Source organism: Triturus cristatus, chromosome 3_1, assembly GCF_964204655.1.
Source record: "Triturus cristatus chromosome 3_1, aTriCri1.1, whole genome shotgun sequence".
NCBI classification, from domain to species: domain Eukaryota; kingdom Metazoa; phylum Chordata; class Amphibia; order Caudata; family Salamandridae; genus Triturus; species Triturus cristatus.
Genome location: NC_140583.1, coordinates 915990138 through 916011323, shown reverse-complemented (window position 1 = coordinate 916011323; position 21186 = coordinate 915990138). Strand labels below are relative to the sequence as shown.

The 21186-nt window shown below is 46.4% G+C and overlaps 1 protein-coding gene across 1 annotated transcript in view; it reads right to left on the bottom strand.

Moving 5' to 3' along the window:
* PLA2R1 (phospholipase A2 receptor 1) overlaps positions 1 to 21186 on the bottom strand; it is a 946386-nt gene that overhangs the window by 143928 nt on the left and 781272 nt on the right. Inside the window, exon 20 of the mRNA XM_085645464.1 lies at positions 11029 to 11189. Within this exon, the coding sequence (XP_085501590.1) occupies positions 11029 to 11189 (161 nt within the window). The remainder of the gene's footprint in view (positions 1 to 11028; positions 11190 to 21186) is intronic.

The window sequence follows — 21186 nt, the reverse complement described above, 5'->3', positions numbered from 1 at the left end:
AAATGGAAGAAACCTTCGAACCAAGAGTTCCACCGAGAGGGCCAGTGTTGAGACCCTCTGAGAGCAGGGTCCCAGGCAACAGTCAGTGTCCCAATCGCTCTCGGGCCCGGGGGGTCTTTCCCAAAAGTACATAGTTAGAGTGTTCCCCTTTTGTTCCTATTGGTTATCCCTTCCCCACGTCATTTCGAAATCCCAACCACTATTTAGTAGACGTCATCGTGGGCGTACTGTTTATTCCTTACCGACTGTTCTTCAGAGCCACACCTCCTATCAGCTGTCTGCGGGACTTTGGACTTCAATAAATACTTTACAAACACTTACCTTCGTAGTCGAGTTACTTCATATGCCCAACACTTCAATCAGGAAACTAAATTCATCAAAGAATACACACTGGCTTTCATTACAAGTTACACGTGATATGAAGTGTTAAAAAATCTAATGAAAGACACTTCGGTCAATGTAACTCCCCCCCCCCCACTCAAAATGCCCTGGCCTTGATGGTCAGCATGTCCAGGCATTGGCAAACCATGACAAACACATGAAAGACAGTGGCTGAAGGGATTGACCCAAAATCCATTCTTTGCACTTCTAGCTATTGCAGCATTTTGAAGGCAAATTACATGAGGTCCGGCTTTATCAAAAGCTGTCTGTAGACCTAAACAAAACGACATGCTTGCCACTTATCCTGCATATAGAAGGTTTATTTTTCCACAGGGGTTATGGACACAAATTAAATACATAACATTATTCAAGATTGGAGAGGAAAAGAAAAGTGGTAACTCTTTGGGGGTTGCGTCCAGGTGCTGGTAACCAGAGCACTAGAAAAACTAAATGATCAAAAATGTCTAGACTTTCTTCTTCTAAAAAAGGTACAGTAAAAGATAAATTTAAGTTTGGAATATGGAACCTAAAGGGCCTAAAAAATAAATACAAGTGCAAGAAAAAGTGTGCAGCAAATGGGTTCCAACCATTTAGTCCACCAGGAATTGACTACCCAGATTTGGACTTTTAATGTCAGCGAGTCACACTACCTGCATTTCACTCACGGCAATTTAATGGTAATTGGATTGAGTATGCTAACTTCCAGTGTCCGTCTTTTAAGAAAAGGTCACCGCTGAGGAGGTATGGTAGGAGGTTTTAGGTGGTTACACATGAACACGTGAGCATATCTGCATGTGTGCCAATATAGTATTGCAGTCTCCAACACACGACTTATACATCTTATGATACTTCAGCATTTGTCATATTTCTCTGATCAGCTTTCAGGCCTTTGTCCACTCCACTGGTCCATGTTAATTGCTCTGCTCCCCAGCAAAGGGATCAAATGCCTCCCCACACAAACCCAGTAGTGGTTGATCCAGTTCCTGGAAAAGGAAAGGGATGTGGAGGAAATATGCATTTGCTAATTAGCTTTTTATAACGCACCTGGGCTGGGGCAGCCTAGACTCACTGGAGCTGTTTCGAGGGCTGGGTCGGGACTCCCACAGCCATCAGCTGGACCTACAGTGGTGGCCCGGGCACATCCTGATAGAGGCCGACTGGGTCTTTCTGATCTGCCTGACTTACGGTTCTACGTGGGGCATCACTGACTGTCTCTTGATATGTGGCAGGCTTAGTCGCTGGTCTGGATTACAGTGGGCCTTTACTACTTGTCACAGGATTGTGATTTGAGAGAGTGCCCCATGCTTTGGCTGACCAGAGCACCTGACCAGTGCCCATCCTTCCTGAAGCACCAAGTTCAGGGCCCCTGCTGACTGGACATGTGAGTGAGATGGACCCTGACCTCACCCAGCTGTACGGATGCATTTGGACCTTGGGAATGGGGAATCCCATGCTGCTAGGGGGCTTTATATGTGACCACGTTCCCCTTCCCTATATAGTCGTGTCTGCACATCCTGTGATTCATTCAGGACCACCTGGGGCCTTGGGCACTGACTGGCCCTCGCAACAACCGGCCCTCGCAACAACCATCAGGCCCTTAGGGCTCCGCAGCAGAATCCTGACCTCCTGCGAAATAACTACATCTCAGCTGACACCCACAAAACGTATTACCAACCAAGAGTGGTCAGCTGCTCGTGCTGCCCAAGAACGCTGTGGACCCATAGTGCAAGAGGACTGACCCTTACTTTACTGTGGGGCCCGGAGGTGATGCAACTGCAGCACCCATGGGCAGGGACTGCCTGGCGCCATCACATTCGCAAATAAAGATGGACAGGTTCACCTCACCACCTAATGATGCCTCCAAACCAATCAGCTGCTCTTGTTCAGACCCTGCCTCCCACACACAGCTGGCACTCATTCCATCCTACAAGCCATATAGTCCTCTGGTTGGCCCTTGAAACTAACATCAAAGAGGAAGGGGTCAATGTCAGTATCCTGCACCAGGACCTGCGTAATGTTGTGAACAGGGTGTCTAATGCTGAGGGCCACATTGCACACATGGTCACTGAGCTTAAACAGTCCTATGCCTCTCTACATCACCTAAACCTATTTTATTGGCTTCGCAAAAGGGCTTGAAGGCTCCTCAACAAGACATTCCTCAAGGATTGGATTGCATCCTGGCTTCCAGTCCACTGATTTTTGGCATGCTTCATATTGGAGCAAGCACATCTGGATCTAATGCAGTGGACTCCCTTGAGTGGCCCCCAGATACCTCACTGCCAATGTCCTCAACTACAATGACAGATATGTGATCCTTAAAGGGCACAGGACACAGTGGCTCTCATATTCAAATTCACCCGCATCCTCATTTATCCAGAATATAATCACCTAGTCCAGAACCAGAGGAAAGCCTTTGACTCAGTAAAACAAAACCTGCGGGCAATGAATCTTTCCTACATTGTCATGTTCCAGTCCAAGCTGAAAGTCCTCCACAACTCCCTCTCCTTTTTCTTTGACTCACTAGAGGCAGCATGGGACTGAGCTGTAGAGCAAAATGACTAGATGTCACCTGCGCCTTCCTCTCAGGAGACGGATGCCTGTCGCCCCACCGGGTCCAAGGCCAGTGCAGTCTGCAATCGGGCACACAGTCAGCTGGACTCCAGGATGAGAAGAGGGGCAAACATTGGATCACCGGGATCCTCTGATGTGGAAGATGATCACTGAAGTAGACCAGGGAGGGGAACAGCCAGTCCCAGCAAGACCCAGCTGATTCAAAGAACCTCCCAAGGTCCTCTGCTGCTACAATCGGTATAGCTGTCACCGCCTCCTATTTTTGTATCATAATGACACCTCTTGACTTGTATAACTTTCACCACCAGCACAATATCCTCTTATGTCATATGGTTTTGGGATAGGTGCTGCCTTACCACTATCCTTCTTGCTTTCATTTAATGAGAAAGTTTGGGTGACAGATACTTTTGGGGTGGAAGTGTGAGGTGTGGGTTGTTGGGGGGGTTGGGGTTTTCTGTTCACACCTTGTAAATTTTCCATGATCGGTTCATTCACTCAGTGCACTTCTTGTCTCAGTCTTACGCGTTGCACACCTGTCATCTACATCCCATCCCTTGGCAGGATAATCCGTTCCATGACACCCTCTTCCAATGGTCGCATTTAATGTGATGACATGAAACTTAAATGTCATTAATGACTCTATTAAAACAGGGCCAGTCCTCCCCGTTACCAAGTGCCACACCCCAACCGTACTAATCCTACAGGAGACAAACAACTCCTTGGGACCTGGTGCCACGTTCTGGCCCAATTTGGTTATGACAGAGTCTTTCATGCAGGTCACACTAGGGGCTCTCAGAGCACGGTTATCCTCTTCCATAACAGCTTCCCCTTGTCCCACTCTACATCAGACAAAGGTAGTGCAATGTGCTGTTGCAAGGCCTCTTGGAGGGCACCTCAGTAAGTATATCCCTCCACACCTAGCTAAGATATTCATTGGGCACCTCTGAGCTGTTATTCTGCATCTTCCACTGGGGCCTACTATTACTGGAGGCCATTTCAACACAGTGATCAGTCCTAGGTGTAGATCATGGAGCATCCAGTTAACTAAGAGTGCGCATCTTTTGAATCACAGAGCAGCTGCCCTGTTTCTCAAAAAATACCACGTTCCACCCAATGTCTCCCTTGTTGGAAATTCGGAGAGCCAAAGCAGTTGCTGCTGCCACCTATGGCTCTGAGCTCTGGGGTTATACCAATGCAGAGGATCTAGGGGTGGCTGAAAATAAGTTTTTTAGGGCTGTGTTAAAAGTATGCCTCTGGTCTTCCTCAGAGTGGACTTGGATATTCAACCAATCACTGCTCATGTCCGGCTGAAACCAATCTTGTATTGGCTTAGACTCTGGGCGACCCCTGAGCTCGATCCCTTTAGAACTGCTATGACTGAAATATGTAACAGAGTCCCTCTATGCACTGGGATTGCCTGATTAATGGAATCACACAGAGGAGCATATTTACAAATAAGTGACAGAGCGCAGCGTTAGCCTACTTGGCTTAACGCCGCACTCCAACACTTCTCAAAAGCAGAGCTGCACAGTATTTCCAACAATACTGCGCAGCTCTGGGTTTCCGCTCCACTAGCGCTAAATGTAGCTGCCTATCGCCAACAGGCACTCTTGCTCCATAGTACAAGGGTGCCTGCGTTGTGGGGAATGATTGTTTATGTTCATGAAGGTGTCCCTTCCTGGTGATTTGTACTTCTATGTGTGCTGCTTTGTGCAGCACACATAGAAGTTGCAACTCGTCATTTTTTAAATTATTGTTTATGTGCAGGAAAGGCACAACTTACTGCATGTGGCTCAATGCTGCCTTGTTAATAAGGCACCACTTCACGCTATACACCCATTGATTTTGACACGGCCCATATTTACAAGGATGGCGTAAACATAGGGCAGCGCCAAAATTAAGACCAGGGAAAACCTAGTCTTACCATGACGCAACAAGGAGAAATGTTTAATTTCTCCTTGTTTTTGCTGTATCCATGTGTGCTGCGTTGGGCAGCACACATGGAAACAGCAAAACGTCATTGATTTTTTTACGTGCAGGAAGGTGTCCCTTCCTGCACATGAGCAATCATTAAAACAAATGACGTTTTGCAACTTCTTTGTGTGCTGCATTAAGCAGAACACATAGAAGTTACAAAACAACATTTAAAGATCGTTTATGTGCAGGAAGGGACTCTTTCCTGCACATAAACAATCATTCCACTCAATACAGGCACCCTTGCACTATGGTGCAAGGGTCCCTTCATTGGCGCTGGGCAGCTAAATTTAGCACCAGCGCAGGGGGAAACGCAGGGCTGCACCATATTGTTGTAAATATGGTGCACCCTACGTTTCAGAAGATGTGGAGCACGGCGTTAAGCCAAGGAGGCTAACGCCGCACTCTGCCACTTCTATTGTAAATATGTGCCATGGTTTCTTCGGGAGGGGCAAGACCATGGTATGTTTCCAGGGCTGAGGAATGTACCCTGCCTGTATGGAGGAATTGAGAAGGCCCACCAACAGTCTCAAAATGTCAGGTTGTCTGGGGAAACAGGATCTGTGGGGAGCCCGATCTTATAGATCGTAACAATAATTTGAATAGCGGTAGGTCCAACATGTCCCATGCAATTAGTTTCTAAGTAACAGGGGTGTTAGGCGCATCATTGGGAGTAATGGCTGGGATGATGGGAGCCTCCGTGATCTAGGTCATCAAATTAGTACAGTACTGAGACCCAGCATGCCTGCCCGCTTTTAGCAAAAGTTGAATATCCTCCACCTTTTTAACAAAGAAGAGCACCACTTGCTCGCACTGACACTGGGACAGTGCAGGAGAGGGAGTAACATTATTGGGGTAAGAGAATTCTTGCACTACCCTTAAGAGAGTTTTGGGACAGTTTTGTGCAAACATTATTTGGTTATAATGAAAGGTGGTTTGTGCGGTTCTGGAGAGCCGATGGTAATTTTTCAATGCATTTTTGTATTTAAGTTTAGCAACTTCATCATACGTGAGCCTCCAGGCTCTCTCTAGACCCTTACATCTGTTTTTCTCAGCATGAAGTGCATTGTTAAACCATGCGGTGGGAGGATGGATTCTAGCAAGACAGGTTGAGCTTAGAAGACAGGACAATGCCCAGTGAATCCTGCAGCTAGGCTTCAATCCTAGGCTGATCAAGATCGGTCACTTGAGCTAGGTTAAGCATTCCTCAGTTGGTGGTTGAGAGCTGAGGTATCCAGCCTCAACCAAGTACTGGTCTTGTGCAGTGGTCTGCCCATCTCTCTAAGTGGGGCCAATCTGGTCCTGGTGGTGAAAGGTACAGCATGGTGATCAGACAACAAAAGAGGCAATGTGTAGGAGGTGGCCTGCTATATGGGTTGGGGTGGAGTTGAAAAGTGCAGAGTTAAGGGCTCTAAGATCCTCAATCAAGGTTTGACCAGGACTGCAGAGATGTCCTCAAGATGAATATTCAAGTCTCCAAAAAGAATAAAATTAGCAGATTTGAGAATTAAGGAAGCCAGTACATTGGGTAGCAACGTTCCCTGCATACCCCAGAGGGCGGTATATTAAAGCACCAGATAAAGTACATGTAGAGGTACGTTCTAGCAAGAAGGAGACCACCTCTCAGGCAGAAGCAAGCAGTTCTTGCATTTTTATATATTTTTAAAGTTAATGGTGATCCCCCCTCCTGATTTGTTGGTTCTGTCCCTCCTCAGGATGGAGTAGCCTTGACGAAGGGCCGCTATAATTCCAGTGTAGAAGCCTTGTGAAGCCAGGTTTCTGTAATGAACATGGCATCCAGGGCCAGGTCCACCACAGAGTCATGCAAATGTTGCTGATGACTAGATGGAGAGCAAATGTTGAGGCTGTGAATTTTCTGTTAGTCCCAGGGTGAAGTGATGGACCCTCACTGCTCCCCGGCAAGTCTACAGAGGTAGCAAACACTGTGATGCGCCTAAGTAGCTTGTGGATATAATAAAAAAATGATTTAGGGGCATGTTTGTGCACACTTAGATGGGTGGAGTGAGGCTCGACCGGATGAAGCTATCAATAGCATGAAGCCAGGCAAAACACCATGGCTGAGTGGTTTCCCAGTAAAATACTACATGAAATTTAAGTTGACTGTCTCACCACATCTTTTAAACTTCAACTGGGAGGTTGTGGAGACCAGCCACTCTCCCTCCGATCTTGATCTGGCTACTACTGTAGACCTCCATAAACCAGGGTGACCCCAAGAGCACTGTTCATCATACCGCCCAATTTTGCTCATTAATGTCAAAATCAAGATTTTTGCCAAAAGCCCTGCTAATCGTCTCCTGGTGGTATTGTCTTCCCTTGTCCACTCAGACCAATGTGGCATCATGCCCCACCACAGCACCCCCCATTGTATCCGTAGGGAACACAACACTCTGACACACCATCTCCGATTCAAAGATCCTGCTGCACTCATGCTTTTGGACTCTCTCAACTGGGGGTTCTTGTTTCAGGTCTTCTCCTTGATGGGATTTGGGCCCCACTTCCTCTTCAATGTCAAGGTGTTTTAAGGCCAACCCCGAGCCAAGCTTAGAGTAAACTGCATCATCTCGCCTCCCTTCTAGGTTGGCAGGGGGTAACAGACAAGAGTGTTCCCTCTCGCTGTCGCTTTTTGCCTTAGCGATTGAACCTCTGGCACTTTGGGTAAGATCTGATGCTCCGATCTGGGTGTTCCTGTGGAAGAACTGCCTGGAAGGCCGCATTGCGATTTAGGCTGATGATATTCTGCTGTTTCTCTGCTGGCCACACCTCATTGGGCCCGCCTCCTTCAGACACTTCATTTGTAATGAGAGGTGTCCAGACTCACAGTTAACTGTTCCACATCGCTCCAGTTTCCCTGCAGGGAGGCAGAGAGGTGGTCAGCTGGCAGACCTCCCTCCCTATTCGCAGACTCAGCTTTCAGTACCTGAGGATGTTAATTTTCCTTGAAACTGGACTCACTCGGAGGCTTAACCTCACACCACATCTGAACCAGGCTTGTCGTTATATGTATAGATGGTCCAACCTACCCCTTAACATTCTGGGCCATGTAACGCTTTAAAAAATGAATATTTAGGCAAAACCTACAAACTGCAGAACTTCCCCTTATTTATCCCTCACTCATATTCCAATGGGAAAATTAAAGCCCTGAGGATGCCTTTCACAAATTCATTCAATCGACCAAAGAGAGCGGAATGGGAATGGCTGCCACTCGCCTGTACTACTGGGCCTCACAGATCCTGCATTATGCCTTGAAATATTCCTTTTGGACCGCCAACATATTCAAGGCTTTCTGTATGGAAGACCTTTTCCACATTCCATCCCGGAGGCTATTCTTCTATGCTGGCGGTGGTCCCTCCTCTGGATCCACTGGGACCGTAGTACCCACACAAGAAATTCCCCTATGGCAGGGCACTGGCTTCCCCAGGGTAGCCAGCCTGGAATGTTATGAACGGTGAGACCTTATTTGCATTTCACATCTTGGCGATGTCTGGGCTGGAACGCAGAATAAAATCTTTCTTGCCCTTCAGGGACAATTCGCCTGCAAGGAACCCAATTCTATAGATGCCTACAGTTGCTAAACATTTCAAATACCTCTATAAGTAATGGATATTCTTGTTGTGGGCCAGATAAATGTAAGAGTAAATCAACTGTCTACAGCAAAATCTTATGTGGCTTCGTGTGTAGCTTGATGACCCTAAATTGCTGTGATTCACACAGCAAACAAGCGAGACATCCCATTGCCAAGCCACAAATCAGTGGTGACAGTAAGCAGCCGTATTGAGGACCACATTGCTTGGGCCAACTATCTGACACTTTTTGTCCAGTTTTTACCTATGCTGATGAGTCCATTTACGGGGGTTTGCCCATCCCATGAATTGTTTTCTAATGTTCATGACCTCTTCTACAGCTTTTATAAAGTACATGCTACTGGTATCAAACTTAAGACCTCACCAGTGTCTGGGGATGACATCCAGCATGTGAAAGAGTTTTCTTTGATTGAGAGGTGTGCTACTGTTTGGGACAAACCCAGACTGATCTTTTCTGGTCTATAGTTAACTAGTATTCAACATAGCGAGCATCCGCTAAGAAAACACTTCTAATAAGTCTGTGTGCTGTTTCAGGAGCATTGCAATCATCTCTTCTCTGAGAATGGAGGAGAGCATACCAGTCTCATAGGGGCTATAATACAGTAAGTATTCCTTCATTGTGGCATAGAATTCAACTGGTAGGTCCTGAATGCCGGCCTTTTCTTGTTTTTCAGGTGAATTCTTAATGTCTAATATCACGAAGAGAGAATCCATTGCTGCTCTGCCCCCTCCAGGAACTACTGTATATTCTCAATGCATTGTGGGAAGGGGTGGTGTATAAAATGTAATAGTATTCACTGAAAATTTCATAATATCAGTATGTGCATATTTCAATTCTCCAGTTGATCTCGCTGTGCCATTAGCGGTGGTCATTCGCTATCATGTTTCACTATATGTGCCAGCATATGATCCGTATTGTTCGTTAATGGTGAAGGCAAGCATTGTACTGTCGGTAGCCCGTTCAGCCTAACTGTGTATACTTTTCTTTAGTGGCAACTCAACTTGAGTGTAGTCCTGTACTAAACACTCTCCAGTGTCTCATAGTAGTGCCCACTGCTGTCAGTTGCCTGAGAAACATTGGCCGGACTCTATATGCTGCTTCAATAAATATTCCCCTCACCACATCACCTCACTTCATCATAACATTATCAGTGACTAGAAGTAGACTGTCTGTAATTTACACTAATGTCTTTGTGTCAGAAAGTATCTGAGGGCTTCATTACGACTGCCAGACTAACGGGGTCCCAGCGGTGGTGGTCTACCGACTGCTCCATTACGACCAAGGCGTTCCAGCCTCCCTGGGACCACCGCAACCGTCAGGGATCAGAGATCCCTGGTGGTGGCATGGCAGTCTTGAGACCACAATATGCTTGGTGGGGCCACATATTATGAGTTTCCTCACTGCCATACTTTTCAAGGTAGTGTGACCGCCATAAAAAGTGTGGCATTGAGGAAACAAAGGGGGCCTACAGGGCCCCCTTGAGCCTCTGCGCTATGGGGTGCATGCAGGGGGGCACATCTTGTGCCCCCCTATGTGCATGCACCCCAGTACCAGCACGGCAAGGACTGCAGCAGTCCATGCCATGCAGGTACTGATTTTAATGTTCCCTCTGTGGTGCCGATTACATGGGCACTGCAGTGGGAATGCCAAAGAACCGCTCGTCAGACAGGAGAAAACTCCTAAACTGGTGGGCGGTTCAACAATGGGTTTGCCAGTGTGAGAGCGCGGTGGTCCCGATCCCGCACCACCAAACTTGCAATGTGACCCGAAACTGGGGTTTCCAGGTGAGTATGGGATTTAGAGGTCTACCCCACTTAAAAGTATACAACAGTAGTGAGTGATCTGATCATTGTTTTATCCAAATGTCCAATATTAGCCACTCCAGCAAATGTGTGAAGACAGCAGGCAACATTTCCAGTCTAGTATGGCATGTATGCAGAGCAGAGCAGAACGTATATTCTTCTAGGGATAGATGTGCATCTTTCAAGGTATCATGTACATCCCAATTAGTTTTTCAACTACAGAAGTCTGTGGTGATCGTATAGCTCTTCGCTCTAAGTAATAGAGAGAAGGTCCTGTCCCAGTCCATGTCAGCTACATAGTTGTAGTCACCACCATTCATGAGTGGTGTCTGAGGGTTCAGAAACAAAGGCGGCCACAATTTACTCACATAACATTACCTCTGGTATTACTGCCTTATGCAGGGTAACGCGTCATCTGAGGCAAAGGAATTAACTCTTAATCACTCTTATTACATCAAATTCCTACTTTTGCATCCTCATGTTTGGTTCAGAATGCTGAAGTTGAGGATTTACACAGAAAAGAACAACTATATGAGTAACCAAGTTGTTGTGGCCCCAACCTTTTATATCTTATTGATTCCCCAAATGTGTTTTTTCCAGTCGTGCAGGCAAAAGAGAAATAATATAAATAGATTATACATATGTATGTGACAGAAAACTTTTGAATCAAGAATGAAGAATAATTAAATGTATTAACCTTATTTTCGAAGTATAGCCATTCTTTGGGACATTCTCCATGCTGAGTGTCTGAAATATTCTGATGTTTATCTTTCTTTATTTCTTTTTCTACCCAGTATGTTCGCGTACTTTTACAAATAGCAGGTAGGTCAACTTGACAATCAGAATCGCCCCATAGTCCTGTTATTAAACATGTGATATTAAATTAAACAACAGCACATACAGACACATAATGAAAACATTGCATTTCAATGTACTAAAGGGTATTTCCATGTGAATAAGTTCATTTCCGGTACTTGGCATACCATATTCATCAGCCACTCTGTTGGGTTTCATACCTTTAGGTGTGTGTTAATGATGTGAGAACGCAGGCATTACTACCCCTGCGTCAAAAAAACAAGAGGTAATCCTACTAGTCAGTGAGGCTGTGGTAATGATACATCATTATTGCCAGCACTAACAGCAACAAATCTGTACAATAATCTGTGCATGTATATAAGAATCTCCAGTAATTACAGAAGATAACTAGAAATCAGTTTTGTTTCATATACCAGATGTATTACAATTCATTCACTTAAAGTAACTTTTTAAAGTGCATGTCTTGTGCCTTAATTTCATGGTCTCCCAGTTACTCCACAAAGGCAATTTCTACCCTGATAGTTCAGACAAATAACATATAACTTTATGGTCTCTGCATAGCCAATCTAAAAACTTCTGTTCTGCCTCGAAGAAACATATATACTTGAAACAGTGCATGAAAATGTCAATTTATTTCTAATTATTTCGGGAGTCAGGAAGCATTCCTGATTTGATCTACCATGTTCTATAGCAGAGGTCTTCAAACTGTGGGGCGCGTTCCCCCCTCCCCCAGGGGGCCGTGGATGGGCCCACGGGGCGCAAATGCCTCCGCAATAACACTTAAATAAAGATGGTGTGGAAGTGCAGCCTTGTTTATTTGCTGCATTTCTAGGCTGTCTTCCTTTACACAGAGCCCTTAAAGTGAATTAAAAAGAATGAGAACTGTGTTCAGAGGGCTGTGGGGGCGACGGTCAAAGAGGTGGCTAAAGAAAATTAAAAGAATAAATAGTTTAAGTGCTTTTTTTCACTGTCACGTAACAGCGTATAAAATAATGCATTAACAGCTGCATTTTAATTGAAGGGCTGAGTGGAGGCCCAGGAAGGTACCCATGCAACTCTTTCTGGGGTGGGTGTCGGTCCCCTAGAGATCATCGCTGCACACTGCCCGGGAGGAGGAGCGTCTCGCAAGGCCGGAGTGGGAACCACAACCAGCCCTGGCAAAGTGCTCGGCAGGCCCCCACCCCCTGGCGGTGAGGGGTGCCGCTGAGCTCTTTGCCAGGGCCGGCTTTCGGACGATTTTGTTACAGGGCTGATTTTGCAGTAATGCTGCAAAAACGGCCCTGTAACAAAAACGGCCACCAGGGGCCCAAAACCGGCCCCCACCCGTGCGGCGCACCGGGGGATTGCCCGATGCCTGCTACGGCCAGTCCGGCCATGGCGTCTTGTGACACCTCTTAAGTGCCAGGAGACTCCTGCAGCGTGGGATGCACTGATGCAGGGCTGAGTGGAGGCCAAGGATGGTATCCTTGCAACTCTTTCTGGGGTGGGACTCGGTCCACCAGAGATCAGTGCTGCACACTGCCCTGGAGGAGGAGGAGCCTCCTGTGATGCCACTTAAGCGCGAGGAGACTCCCGCAGCGCAGGACGCACACGGGCATGCCCGTCTGTGGCTGAAAGAGTCTGGGCTGGGCCTGCCCTCTTGGTTCCATCATTTGGGGGCATATGTATCAAAACCCGAATTTGCGAATCTCAAATAGCGATTTTTCGAGAATCGCTATTTGAGAATCGCAAAATGGGATGTATTTAAAATATCGCTAATATTTAGCGATTTCTTAAAATTCCTTAATTGCGATTAGCAAATTGCGAAATCGCAATTAAGGAATACCTGCCCATTCATATCTATGGGCCAGGAGACCCATAGGAATGAATGGGAAGTAATTCTCAAATTGCGATTCGCAATTTGCTAATCGCAATTTGAGAATAATTTCAAAGGTACAAGGGTGTCAAGATGACACCCTGATGCACCCCTGAAATCAGCATGTGTGGACATATGGCGCACATACATGCCCTAAGGGCATGTATGTGCGCCACGTGGCACTTATAAAAATTTAAAATAGTGCATTTTTAAAAGAATTCGCAAATTACCACCAACTAGAAGTTGGTGGTAATTTGCGATTTCTTATGGATTTTTCGCAAAACTTTGTTGCCTGTTACATTTCATTTAAGAAATCGCAATTTGCGATTTCTTAAATGCTTGCGAAAAGTTAGGAAATCGCAAAATTAGCGATTCCTTAAATTTGCGCTGAAAAATGGCTCATACATACCGTTTAGCGATTTTTTATTCGCAAACGCTGTTTTTTTGCGAATCGCAGCGTTTGCGAGTAAAAAATCGCTTGATACATATGCCCCTTGGACGTCTCTGAAGCCATTTGAGAATCGAAGCTGCCAATAGAGGTATTGTGGCATAAGAGATAGAACGGACCAAGATTTTTTGCAAGGTCTCTTTATTGCGCTGCACTCGTCTATAGCTGACTTCCTAAATGCACACGCTACTAAAAATTGAAAAGGATAACGCATGCACCTGCGCGGCGAGGACAGTGGCCTGCAGATGTTGAAGCCATTGAAGCCATGGTTAGACGAAAAAACACTCTGACCCCAATAGCTTCGGGCTCCACCCTGGATGTCTTTTTTACAAAAAGCAGTGGGAGCAATTACCAAAGAAATCAAACTGACTGAAGGAAGGTTATCCCTAGTCCCCCGTCTCCCACCATCTCTCCTGGAACTGACTAAGGACCAGGAGGCTATTGACATCGAAATAGAGTCTCATCCTCCGGTCCCATTTTCTCGAACAGTGAATATTATCAGCACTATAAATGCATCTGTAATTGGCAGTGTAAACAATCCAAAAATGTCTGCCTCATCTGAGGGAGAGGTTGCATGGTCGAAAGCTATTGGGGGGAAAAGGAAAAGGACATGAGGTGCCCACAAAATCTAAAAAGCAGTGCCCCATGTTGAAAAAGACTCAGTAAGATTTAAAAAAGGAGGGTACTATTAGGACCAGGGGTCGGAAGGGGAGGGCGGCACCTCTTCATCAAGAGGATCCTTTTTTTGCTTGGGTTAACCAACTTATATCTGATGCCCTGAAGCCTACTTTAGATCGTTTAGGATGCATTGAAGAGCAGCTGCGGTGTGTGGCGATCAGCGTAAAGGAGAAATCCGAATGTAATACAAATCGTAAAACATGGAGGGCGGAGATTGCCCTTACATGTAAACAGGAAGTTGCCATCAAAAAAGGGTAATGCACCAATGCCAGCCGTATCCCTAAACCCAAAGCTACCCGAGTCTTGCTAACAAAAGTCGATTTTCTGAGATAGGAGGGACACTTCGGAGTCAGTTGCCACGAGGAAAGACCGTAGAGCAGGGGTGGAGGATAGTGTAGACAAGGCAAATCGCATGGGTTATCACCTGCAAAATGGCAGACAGTTTGACACCAATCCAAATCACATAAAATCTGCACTATCCTGAGGGGAGGGGTTCAAGAACAGCTTAACCTCCCCCCGACAGCACCCCATACACCTTGATATTAAGAGGAGTTCCACCACTACCGTCAGATTAATATGAAGACTGTCAAAGTCTTCTTAACAAATCAACCCATTGGTGTATTAGAAAAACAGGATGCCAAGTGAAAATAATAGCAAACATCATTATGGCACGTAGGGTGAGGCTAGGCCACACAGTGAAATCGTTGTAGGGAGATTGTGTGGTCCTAAACTTTAAAGATTCTAGGTGTGTGCACTTTTTGTTAGGGCAAGACCGTTAGGCTTCTTTTATCCTCCCTATACAGGTCCCAGCATTTACCAGCGGAAAACTCAAATTGAGCCCAAACAGATTAACCTTCACTGCGCAGAGTGTATTGACCAGTAAAATCTTTTGATGTTCTTTCAGGCTTGACAGACATAGGTTGACAGCAGGCCATGGCAAGCCTGGAAGGTGAACAGGTCCTAGTTGGCGGTCTAGAACATACAAGTAATACCTCATTGGAAACATTTCGTGAGGGGGCGGTCATAGAAGAGGCACTATTTATTTCCACCCGTACCCCTGATGCATTTGCCAATTTAACTTTGGGGCAAGTATCCTGAGGAAATATGACCACGCCATTAAGAATCATGTCATGGAACATAGCGGGAGTCTGCACAAAATTAGGGAACAGGAACTGGTTAAGGTTCATTGGAGGCCATAACTTAATATGTCTACAAGAAACTTAGTCCCCAAATGATTTTTCATAAATGGGTATCGTTCGTTTTATATTCCAGCGAACCCATCCACTACAGGAAGGGCAAAGGGTGGTATTGCGATGCTTATAGCAGTAAAATATACTTCTGCAAAAGTTTAAATGCATCTGATCATCCGCTTGGTACCAATTACTAGTGATATCTGGCCTGGCACTGGTTGATCCACTACTGGTGAACCTGTCCTATAATATTTTTGATAAGGGCAACTGTCAAGTAATTGAGGATTTGCAGGAAGAAATCAGTAATGTTTCTGATAAGAGGCAGCCCTTATGTATTTTATGGGTCGGAAACTTTAATTGCACCCTTTGTAAATATAATATCCATTGTGTTTGTAGGCTGGAAGACAATGTGGGCCAATCTGTGGCTCATATTAATCATTCACGCACAGGGGAAGCATTAAACACTATTCTGGTCGTAAATGACTTAACCTTCTTAACCCTTTCGCTGCCAGGCCTTTTCCCCCTCCTGTGCCACGCCTTTTTTTGGCTATTTGGGGTAGTGCGCGCTGAGGCCCCTGTAACTTTTTGACCACATAAGGTATCCACGCCAAATTTGCGTCCTTTTCTTCCAACATCATGGGGATTCTAAAGGTACTCAGGGTTTGTGGATTCCCCTGGCGAGGTCACAGAAATGAGCCAAAATACAGCAAAATTTTGTTTTTTGGGGGAAAAATGGGAAAAACAGGCTGCAAATGAAAGCATCTGGGTTTTTCCCTGCAAATGTTATCAAAAAAGGGTTTGTGGAGCTGAAATCACCATTTTCCCAGCTTTTAGGGGATACCAGACTTTTGTCAGAAACCCAACATTTTTTACACAGTTTTGGCATTTTTCTGGGACATAGCCTATTTTTGCTATTTTTTGTGCTTTGGACCTCCTTCCAGTTAATGGTAGAAATGGGTACAAAAGCAATAATGGAACCTGGAAAGCTATACATTTTAGACAAAATTCTGAATTCAGCAAGGGGTCATTTGTGTAGATCCATCAAGGTTTCTTTATAGAAACTAACAGTTAAATATAAGATAAATTGAAAATTATTTGATAAAAACAGCCTTTTGTGTCAACGTTTTCACCTGTAACATCTTCAAATTATGACAGCTCTTTGAAAGCAATATACCGTTACATCCGCTGGACATTACTGGTTGTGGGGATATATAAGACTTGTAGGTTCACCAAGAAAGCAACGAACCCAGAGCCAAAAACTGAGCAGCAACTTGCAATGGTTTTTTATTATGTACTGGGTATATAGTAATTATTCTGTAAAAATGTGTACATGGAAAAATCGGTATGAAAGACACCTATGTATTTCTGAAATGGGAACAAAATATAGAGTTGTATGGGTAGGCATAGTGCCCACGACAGGAAATGGCTCAAAACCCAACGTGAACACATCACATTTTCACAATGAAAAATTACCCTTTTTTAGCAAAGTGCCTAGCTATATTTTTTTTAACCCTAGCTCTGCCGGCACCTAGGGAAACCTAGCAAACCTATACATTTTTGAAAACTAGACACCCAGGGGAATCCAGGATGGGGTGACTTGACTGCCTGTCACCAGGTTCTATTACCCAGAATCCCTTGCAAACCTAAACGTTTGTAAAAAAAAACACATTTTCCTCACATTTCTGTGGTGTAAAGTTCTGGAATATGTGTGGATCCACAAATTTCCACCCACCCCGCGTTCCCCAAAGTCTTCCGAGAAATATGGTACCTCACTTGTGTGGGTCGGCCTAGTGCCCGCGACAGGAAACGGTGCAAAACACAACGTGGACACTCCTCAATTTCGCAGTGAAAAATGACCCTTTTTTGGCAAAGTGCCTAGCTGTAGTTTTTGAACCATAGCTCTGCCGGCACCTAGGGAAACCTAGCAAACCTATACATTTTTGAAAACTAGACACCCAGGGGAATCCAGGATGGGGTGACTTGACTGCCTCCCGCCAGGTTCTGTTACCCAAAATCCCTTGCAAACCTACAAAATTGCCAAAAAAAACACATTTTCCCCACATTTCTGTGGTGGAAAGTATTGGAATCTGCATGGATCTACACATTTTCACCCACCCCGTGTTCCCCAAAGTCTTCCGAGAAAAATGGTACCTCACGTGTGTGGGTCGGCCTAGTGCCCACGACAGGAAACGGCGCAAAACGCAACGTGGACACACCTCAATTTCGCTGTGAAAATTGACCCTTTTTTGGAAAAGTGCCTAGCTGTAGTTTTTGAACCATAGCTCTGCCGGCACCAAGGGAAACCCAGCAAACCTATACATTTTTGAAATCTAGACACCCAGGGGAATCCAGGATTGGGTGACTTGACTGCCTCCCACCAGGTTCTGTTACCCAGAATCCCTAGCAAACCTAAACAATTGCCAAAAAAAACACATTTTCCCCACATTTATGTGGTGGAAAGTTCTGGAATCTGCGTGGATCCACAAATTTCCACCCACCCCGTGTTCCCCAAAGTCTTCCGAAAAAATGGTACCTCACTTGTGTGGGTCAGCCTAGTGCCCACGACAGGAAACGGCGCAAAACGCATCGTGGACACACCTCAATTTCGCAGTGAAAAATGAAGCTTTTTTGGCAAAGTGCCTAGCTGTAGTTTTTGAACCCTAGCTCTGCCGGCACCTAGGGAAACCTACCAAACCCACACATTTCTGAAAACTAGACATCCGGGGGATTCCAGGGAGGTATGGCTTGTGTGGATCCCCCAACGTTTCCTTACCCAGAAGGCCCTGCAAACCTCAAATTTAGCTGAAAAAAATCACGTTTTTCACACATTTTTGTGTGGGAAAGTTGTGGCATCACTGGGCTGACACAAATTTCCTACCACCCAGCGTTTCCCCGGGTCTCACGATAAAAACGGTGCCTCACTCGTGTGGGAGGCCCAAGTACCCGTGACAGGCAAGGGCCCAAAACGTATTGAGGCAACATCAAAATTGCCTACCTCAAAACGACCTGGTCTTGCAAGGGGGGTCACCTGGATTTTTGGCCCGGTGCTCGGTGGCCACCTAGGGAAACCTACCAAACCCACACATTTCTGAAAACTAGACACCCGGGGGATTCCAGGGAGGTATGGCTTGCTTGGATCCACCAATGTTTCCTTACCCAGAATGCCCTGCAAATTACAAATTTAGCTGAAAAAATCACCTTTTTCACACATTTTTGTGTGGAAAAGTTGTGGCATCACCGGGCTGACATAAATTTCCTACCACCCAGCGTTCCCCCGGGTCTCCCGATAAAAATGGTGCCTCACTCGTGTGGGAGGCCTAAGGACCCGCCACAGGCAACGTAGTGAGGCGCACTACGTTTAGGACCCTTGCCTGTCGCGGGTACTTGGACCTCCCACACGAGTGAGGCACACTTTTTATCGGGAGACCCGGGGGAACGCTGGATGGTAGGAAATCTGTGTCAGCCTAGTGATGCCACAACTTTTCCACACAAAAATGTGTGAAAAAGGTGATTTTTTCAGCTAGATTGGAGGTTTGCAGGGCATTCTGGGTAAGGAGACTTTGGGGGATCCACGCAAGCCATACCTCCCTGGAATCCCCTGGGTGTCTAGTTTTCAGAAATGTGTAGGTTTGGTAGGTTTCCCGAGGTGGCTGCCGAGCACCGGGCCAAAAACCCAGGGAACCCCTTTTGCAAAACCAGGTCGTTTTGAGATAGGCAATTTTGATGTCGCCTAAATACGTTTGGGCCCTTGCCTGTCGCGGGTACTTGGGCCTCCCACACAAGTGAGGCACTGTTTTTATCAAGAGACCCGGGGGAACGCTGGGTGGTAGGAAATTTGTGTCAGCCTGGTGATGCCACAACTTTCCCCACACAAAAATGTGTGAAAGAAGTGATTTTTTTCAGCTAAATTTGAGGTTTGCAGGGCATTCTGGGTAAGGAAATGTTGGGAGATCCACGCAAGTCATACCTCCCTGGAACCCCCCTGGTGTCTAGTTTTCAGAAATGTGTGGGTTTGGTAGGTTTCCCTACCTGAAAACTCCTGAGGCGGAAGCCGGGAGAACTCCGAAATTCTTTTTAAAACTATCACCACTGTATTTTTGTGTCACCTTACTAAAATTGTATTTTAAAAAGCGCACTCACCCGGCAAACAGTCAGAGCGGGCTAGAGTCACGCTGAAACAGCGACTCCTTCGCTGCAACAAGCAAACCCTGGAAAAACAATTTCCCGCCGCCATTTACGGTGAGGAAGCAAGGCCACGCCTACCTGAGGCCACGCCCACCCCCCTCAGCATATATACGCGACCAGCAGCGTTGAAACTGACAGAACCTGAAAACTCCTGAGGCGGAAGCCGGGAGAACGCCGAAATTCTTTTTAAAACTATCACCACTGTATTTTTGTGTCACCTTACTAAAATTGTATTTTAAAAAGCGCACTCACCCGGCAAACAGTCAGAGCGGGCTAGAGTCACGCTGAAACAGCGACTCCTTCGCTGCAACGAGCAAACCCTGGAAAAACAATTTCCCGCCGCCATTTACGGCGAGGAAGCAAGGCCACGCCTACCTGAGGCCACGCCCACCCCCCTCAGCATATATACGCGACCAGCAGCGTTGAAACTGACAGAACCTGAAAACTCCTGAGGCGGAAGCCGGGAGAACGCCGAAATTCTTTTTAAAACTATCACCACTGTATTTTTGTGTCACCTTACTAAAATTGTATTTTAAAAAGCGCACTCACCCGGCAAACAGTCAGAGCGGGCTAGAGTCACGCTGAAACAGCGACTCCTTCGCTGCAACGAGCAAACCCTGGAAAAACAATTTCCCGCCGCCATTTACGGCGAGGAAGCAAGGCCACGCCTACCTGAGGCCACGCCCACCCCCCTCAGCATATATACGCGACCAGCAGCGTTGAAACTGACAGAACCTGAAAACTCCTGAGGCGGAAGCCGGGAGAACGCCGAAATTCTTTTTAAAACTATCACCACTGTATTTTTGTGTCACCTTACTAAAATTGTATTTTAAAAAGCGCACTCACCCGGCAAACAGTCAGAGCGGGCTAGAGTCACGCTGAAACAGCGACTCCTTCGCTGCAACGAGCAAACCCTGGAAAAACAATTTCCCGCCGCCATTTACGGCGAGGAAGCAAGGCCACGCCTACCTGAGGCCACGCCCACCCCCCTCAGCATATATACGCGACCAGCAGCGTTGAAACTGACAGAACCTGAAAACTCCTGAGGCGGAAGCCGGGAGAACGCCGAAATTCTTTTTAAAACTATCACCACTGTATTTTTGTGTCACCTTACTAAAATTGTATTTTAAAAAGCGCACTCACCCGGCAAACAGTCAGAGCGGGCTAGAGTCACGCTGAAACAGCGACTCCTTCGCTGCAACGAGCAAACCCTGGAAAAACAATTTCCCGCCGCCATTTACGGCGAGGAAGCAAGGCCACGCCTACCTGAGGCCACACCCACCCCCCTCCTTAAACCCATAAAATAATGTGCAATTACCGGACGCGCAGCGGACGGGCGCAGCGGGCGCGCCGTCAGCGCGCCGAAGGCGCGCCAAAGGCAAGCCCGTCTGGGCCCGTCCGGACCCGGACGGCCCGTGGCCCCGTTACTCTGCCAGGTGACCCTCAGGAGCGAGTGATGTATACAGCTGATACACTACGAGCCCTACGTCCGAAAACCACCCTGACCTGCTACCACACGGTTACGGAAGGTAAGGTCTTTTCGACCTGCTCATACTGCAATCCGACTCCCCCCCCTAAAATCACCAGACCGGCTCTGAAAGCTGGACTCCTCAACTGCCGCTCCCTCCCGAAACACGCCACCGAAGTAAATCTCCTAATCCAAAATCAGGATTTCGACCTAAT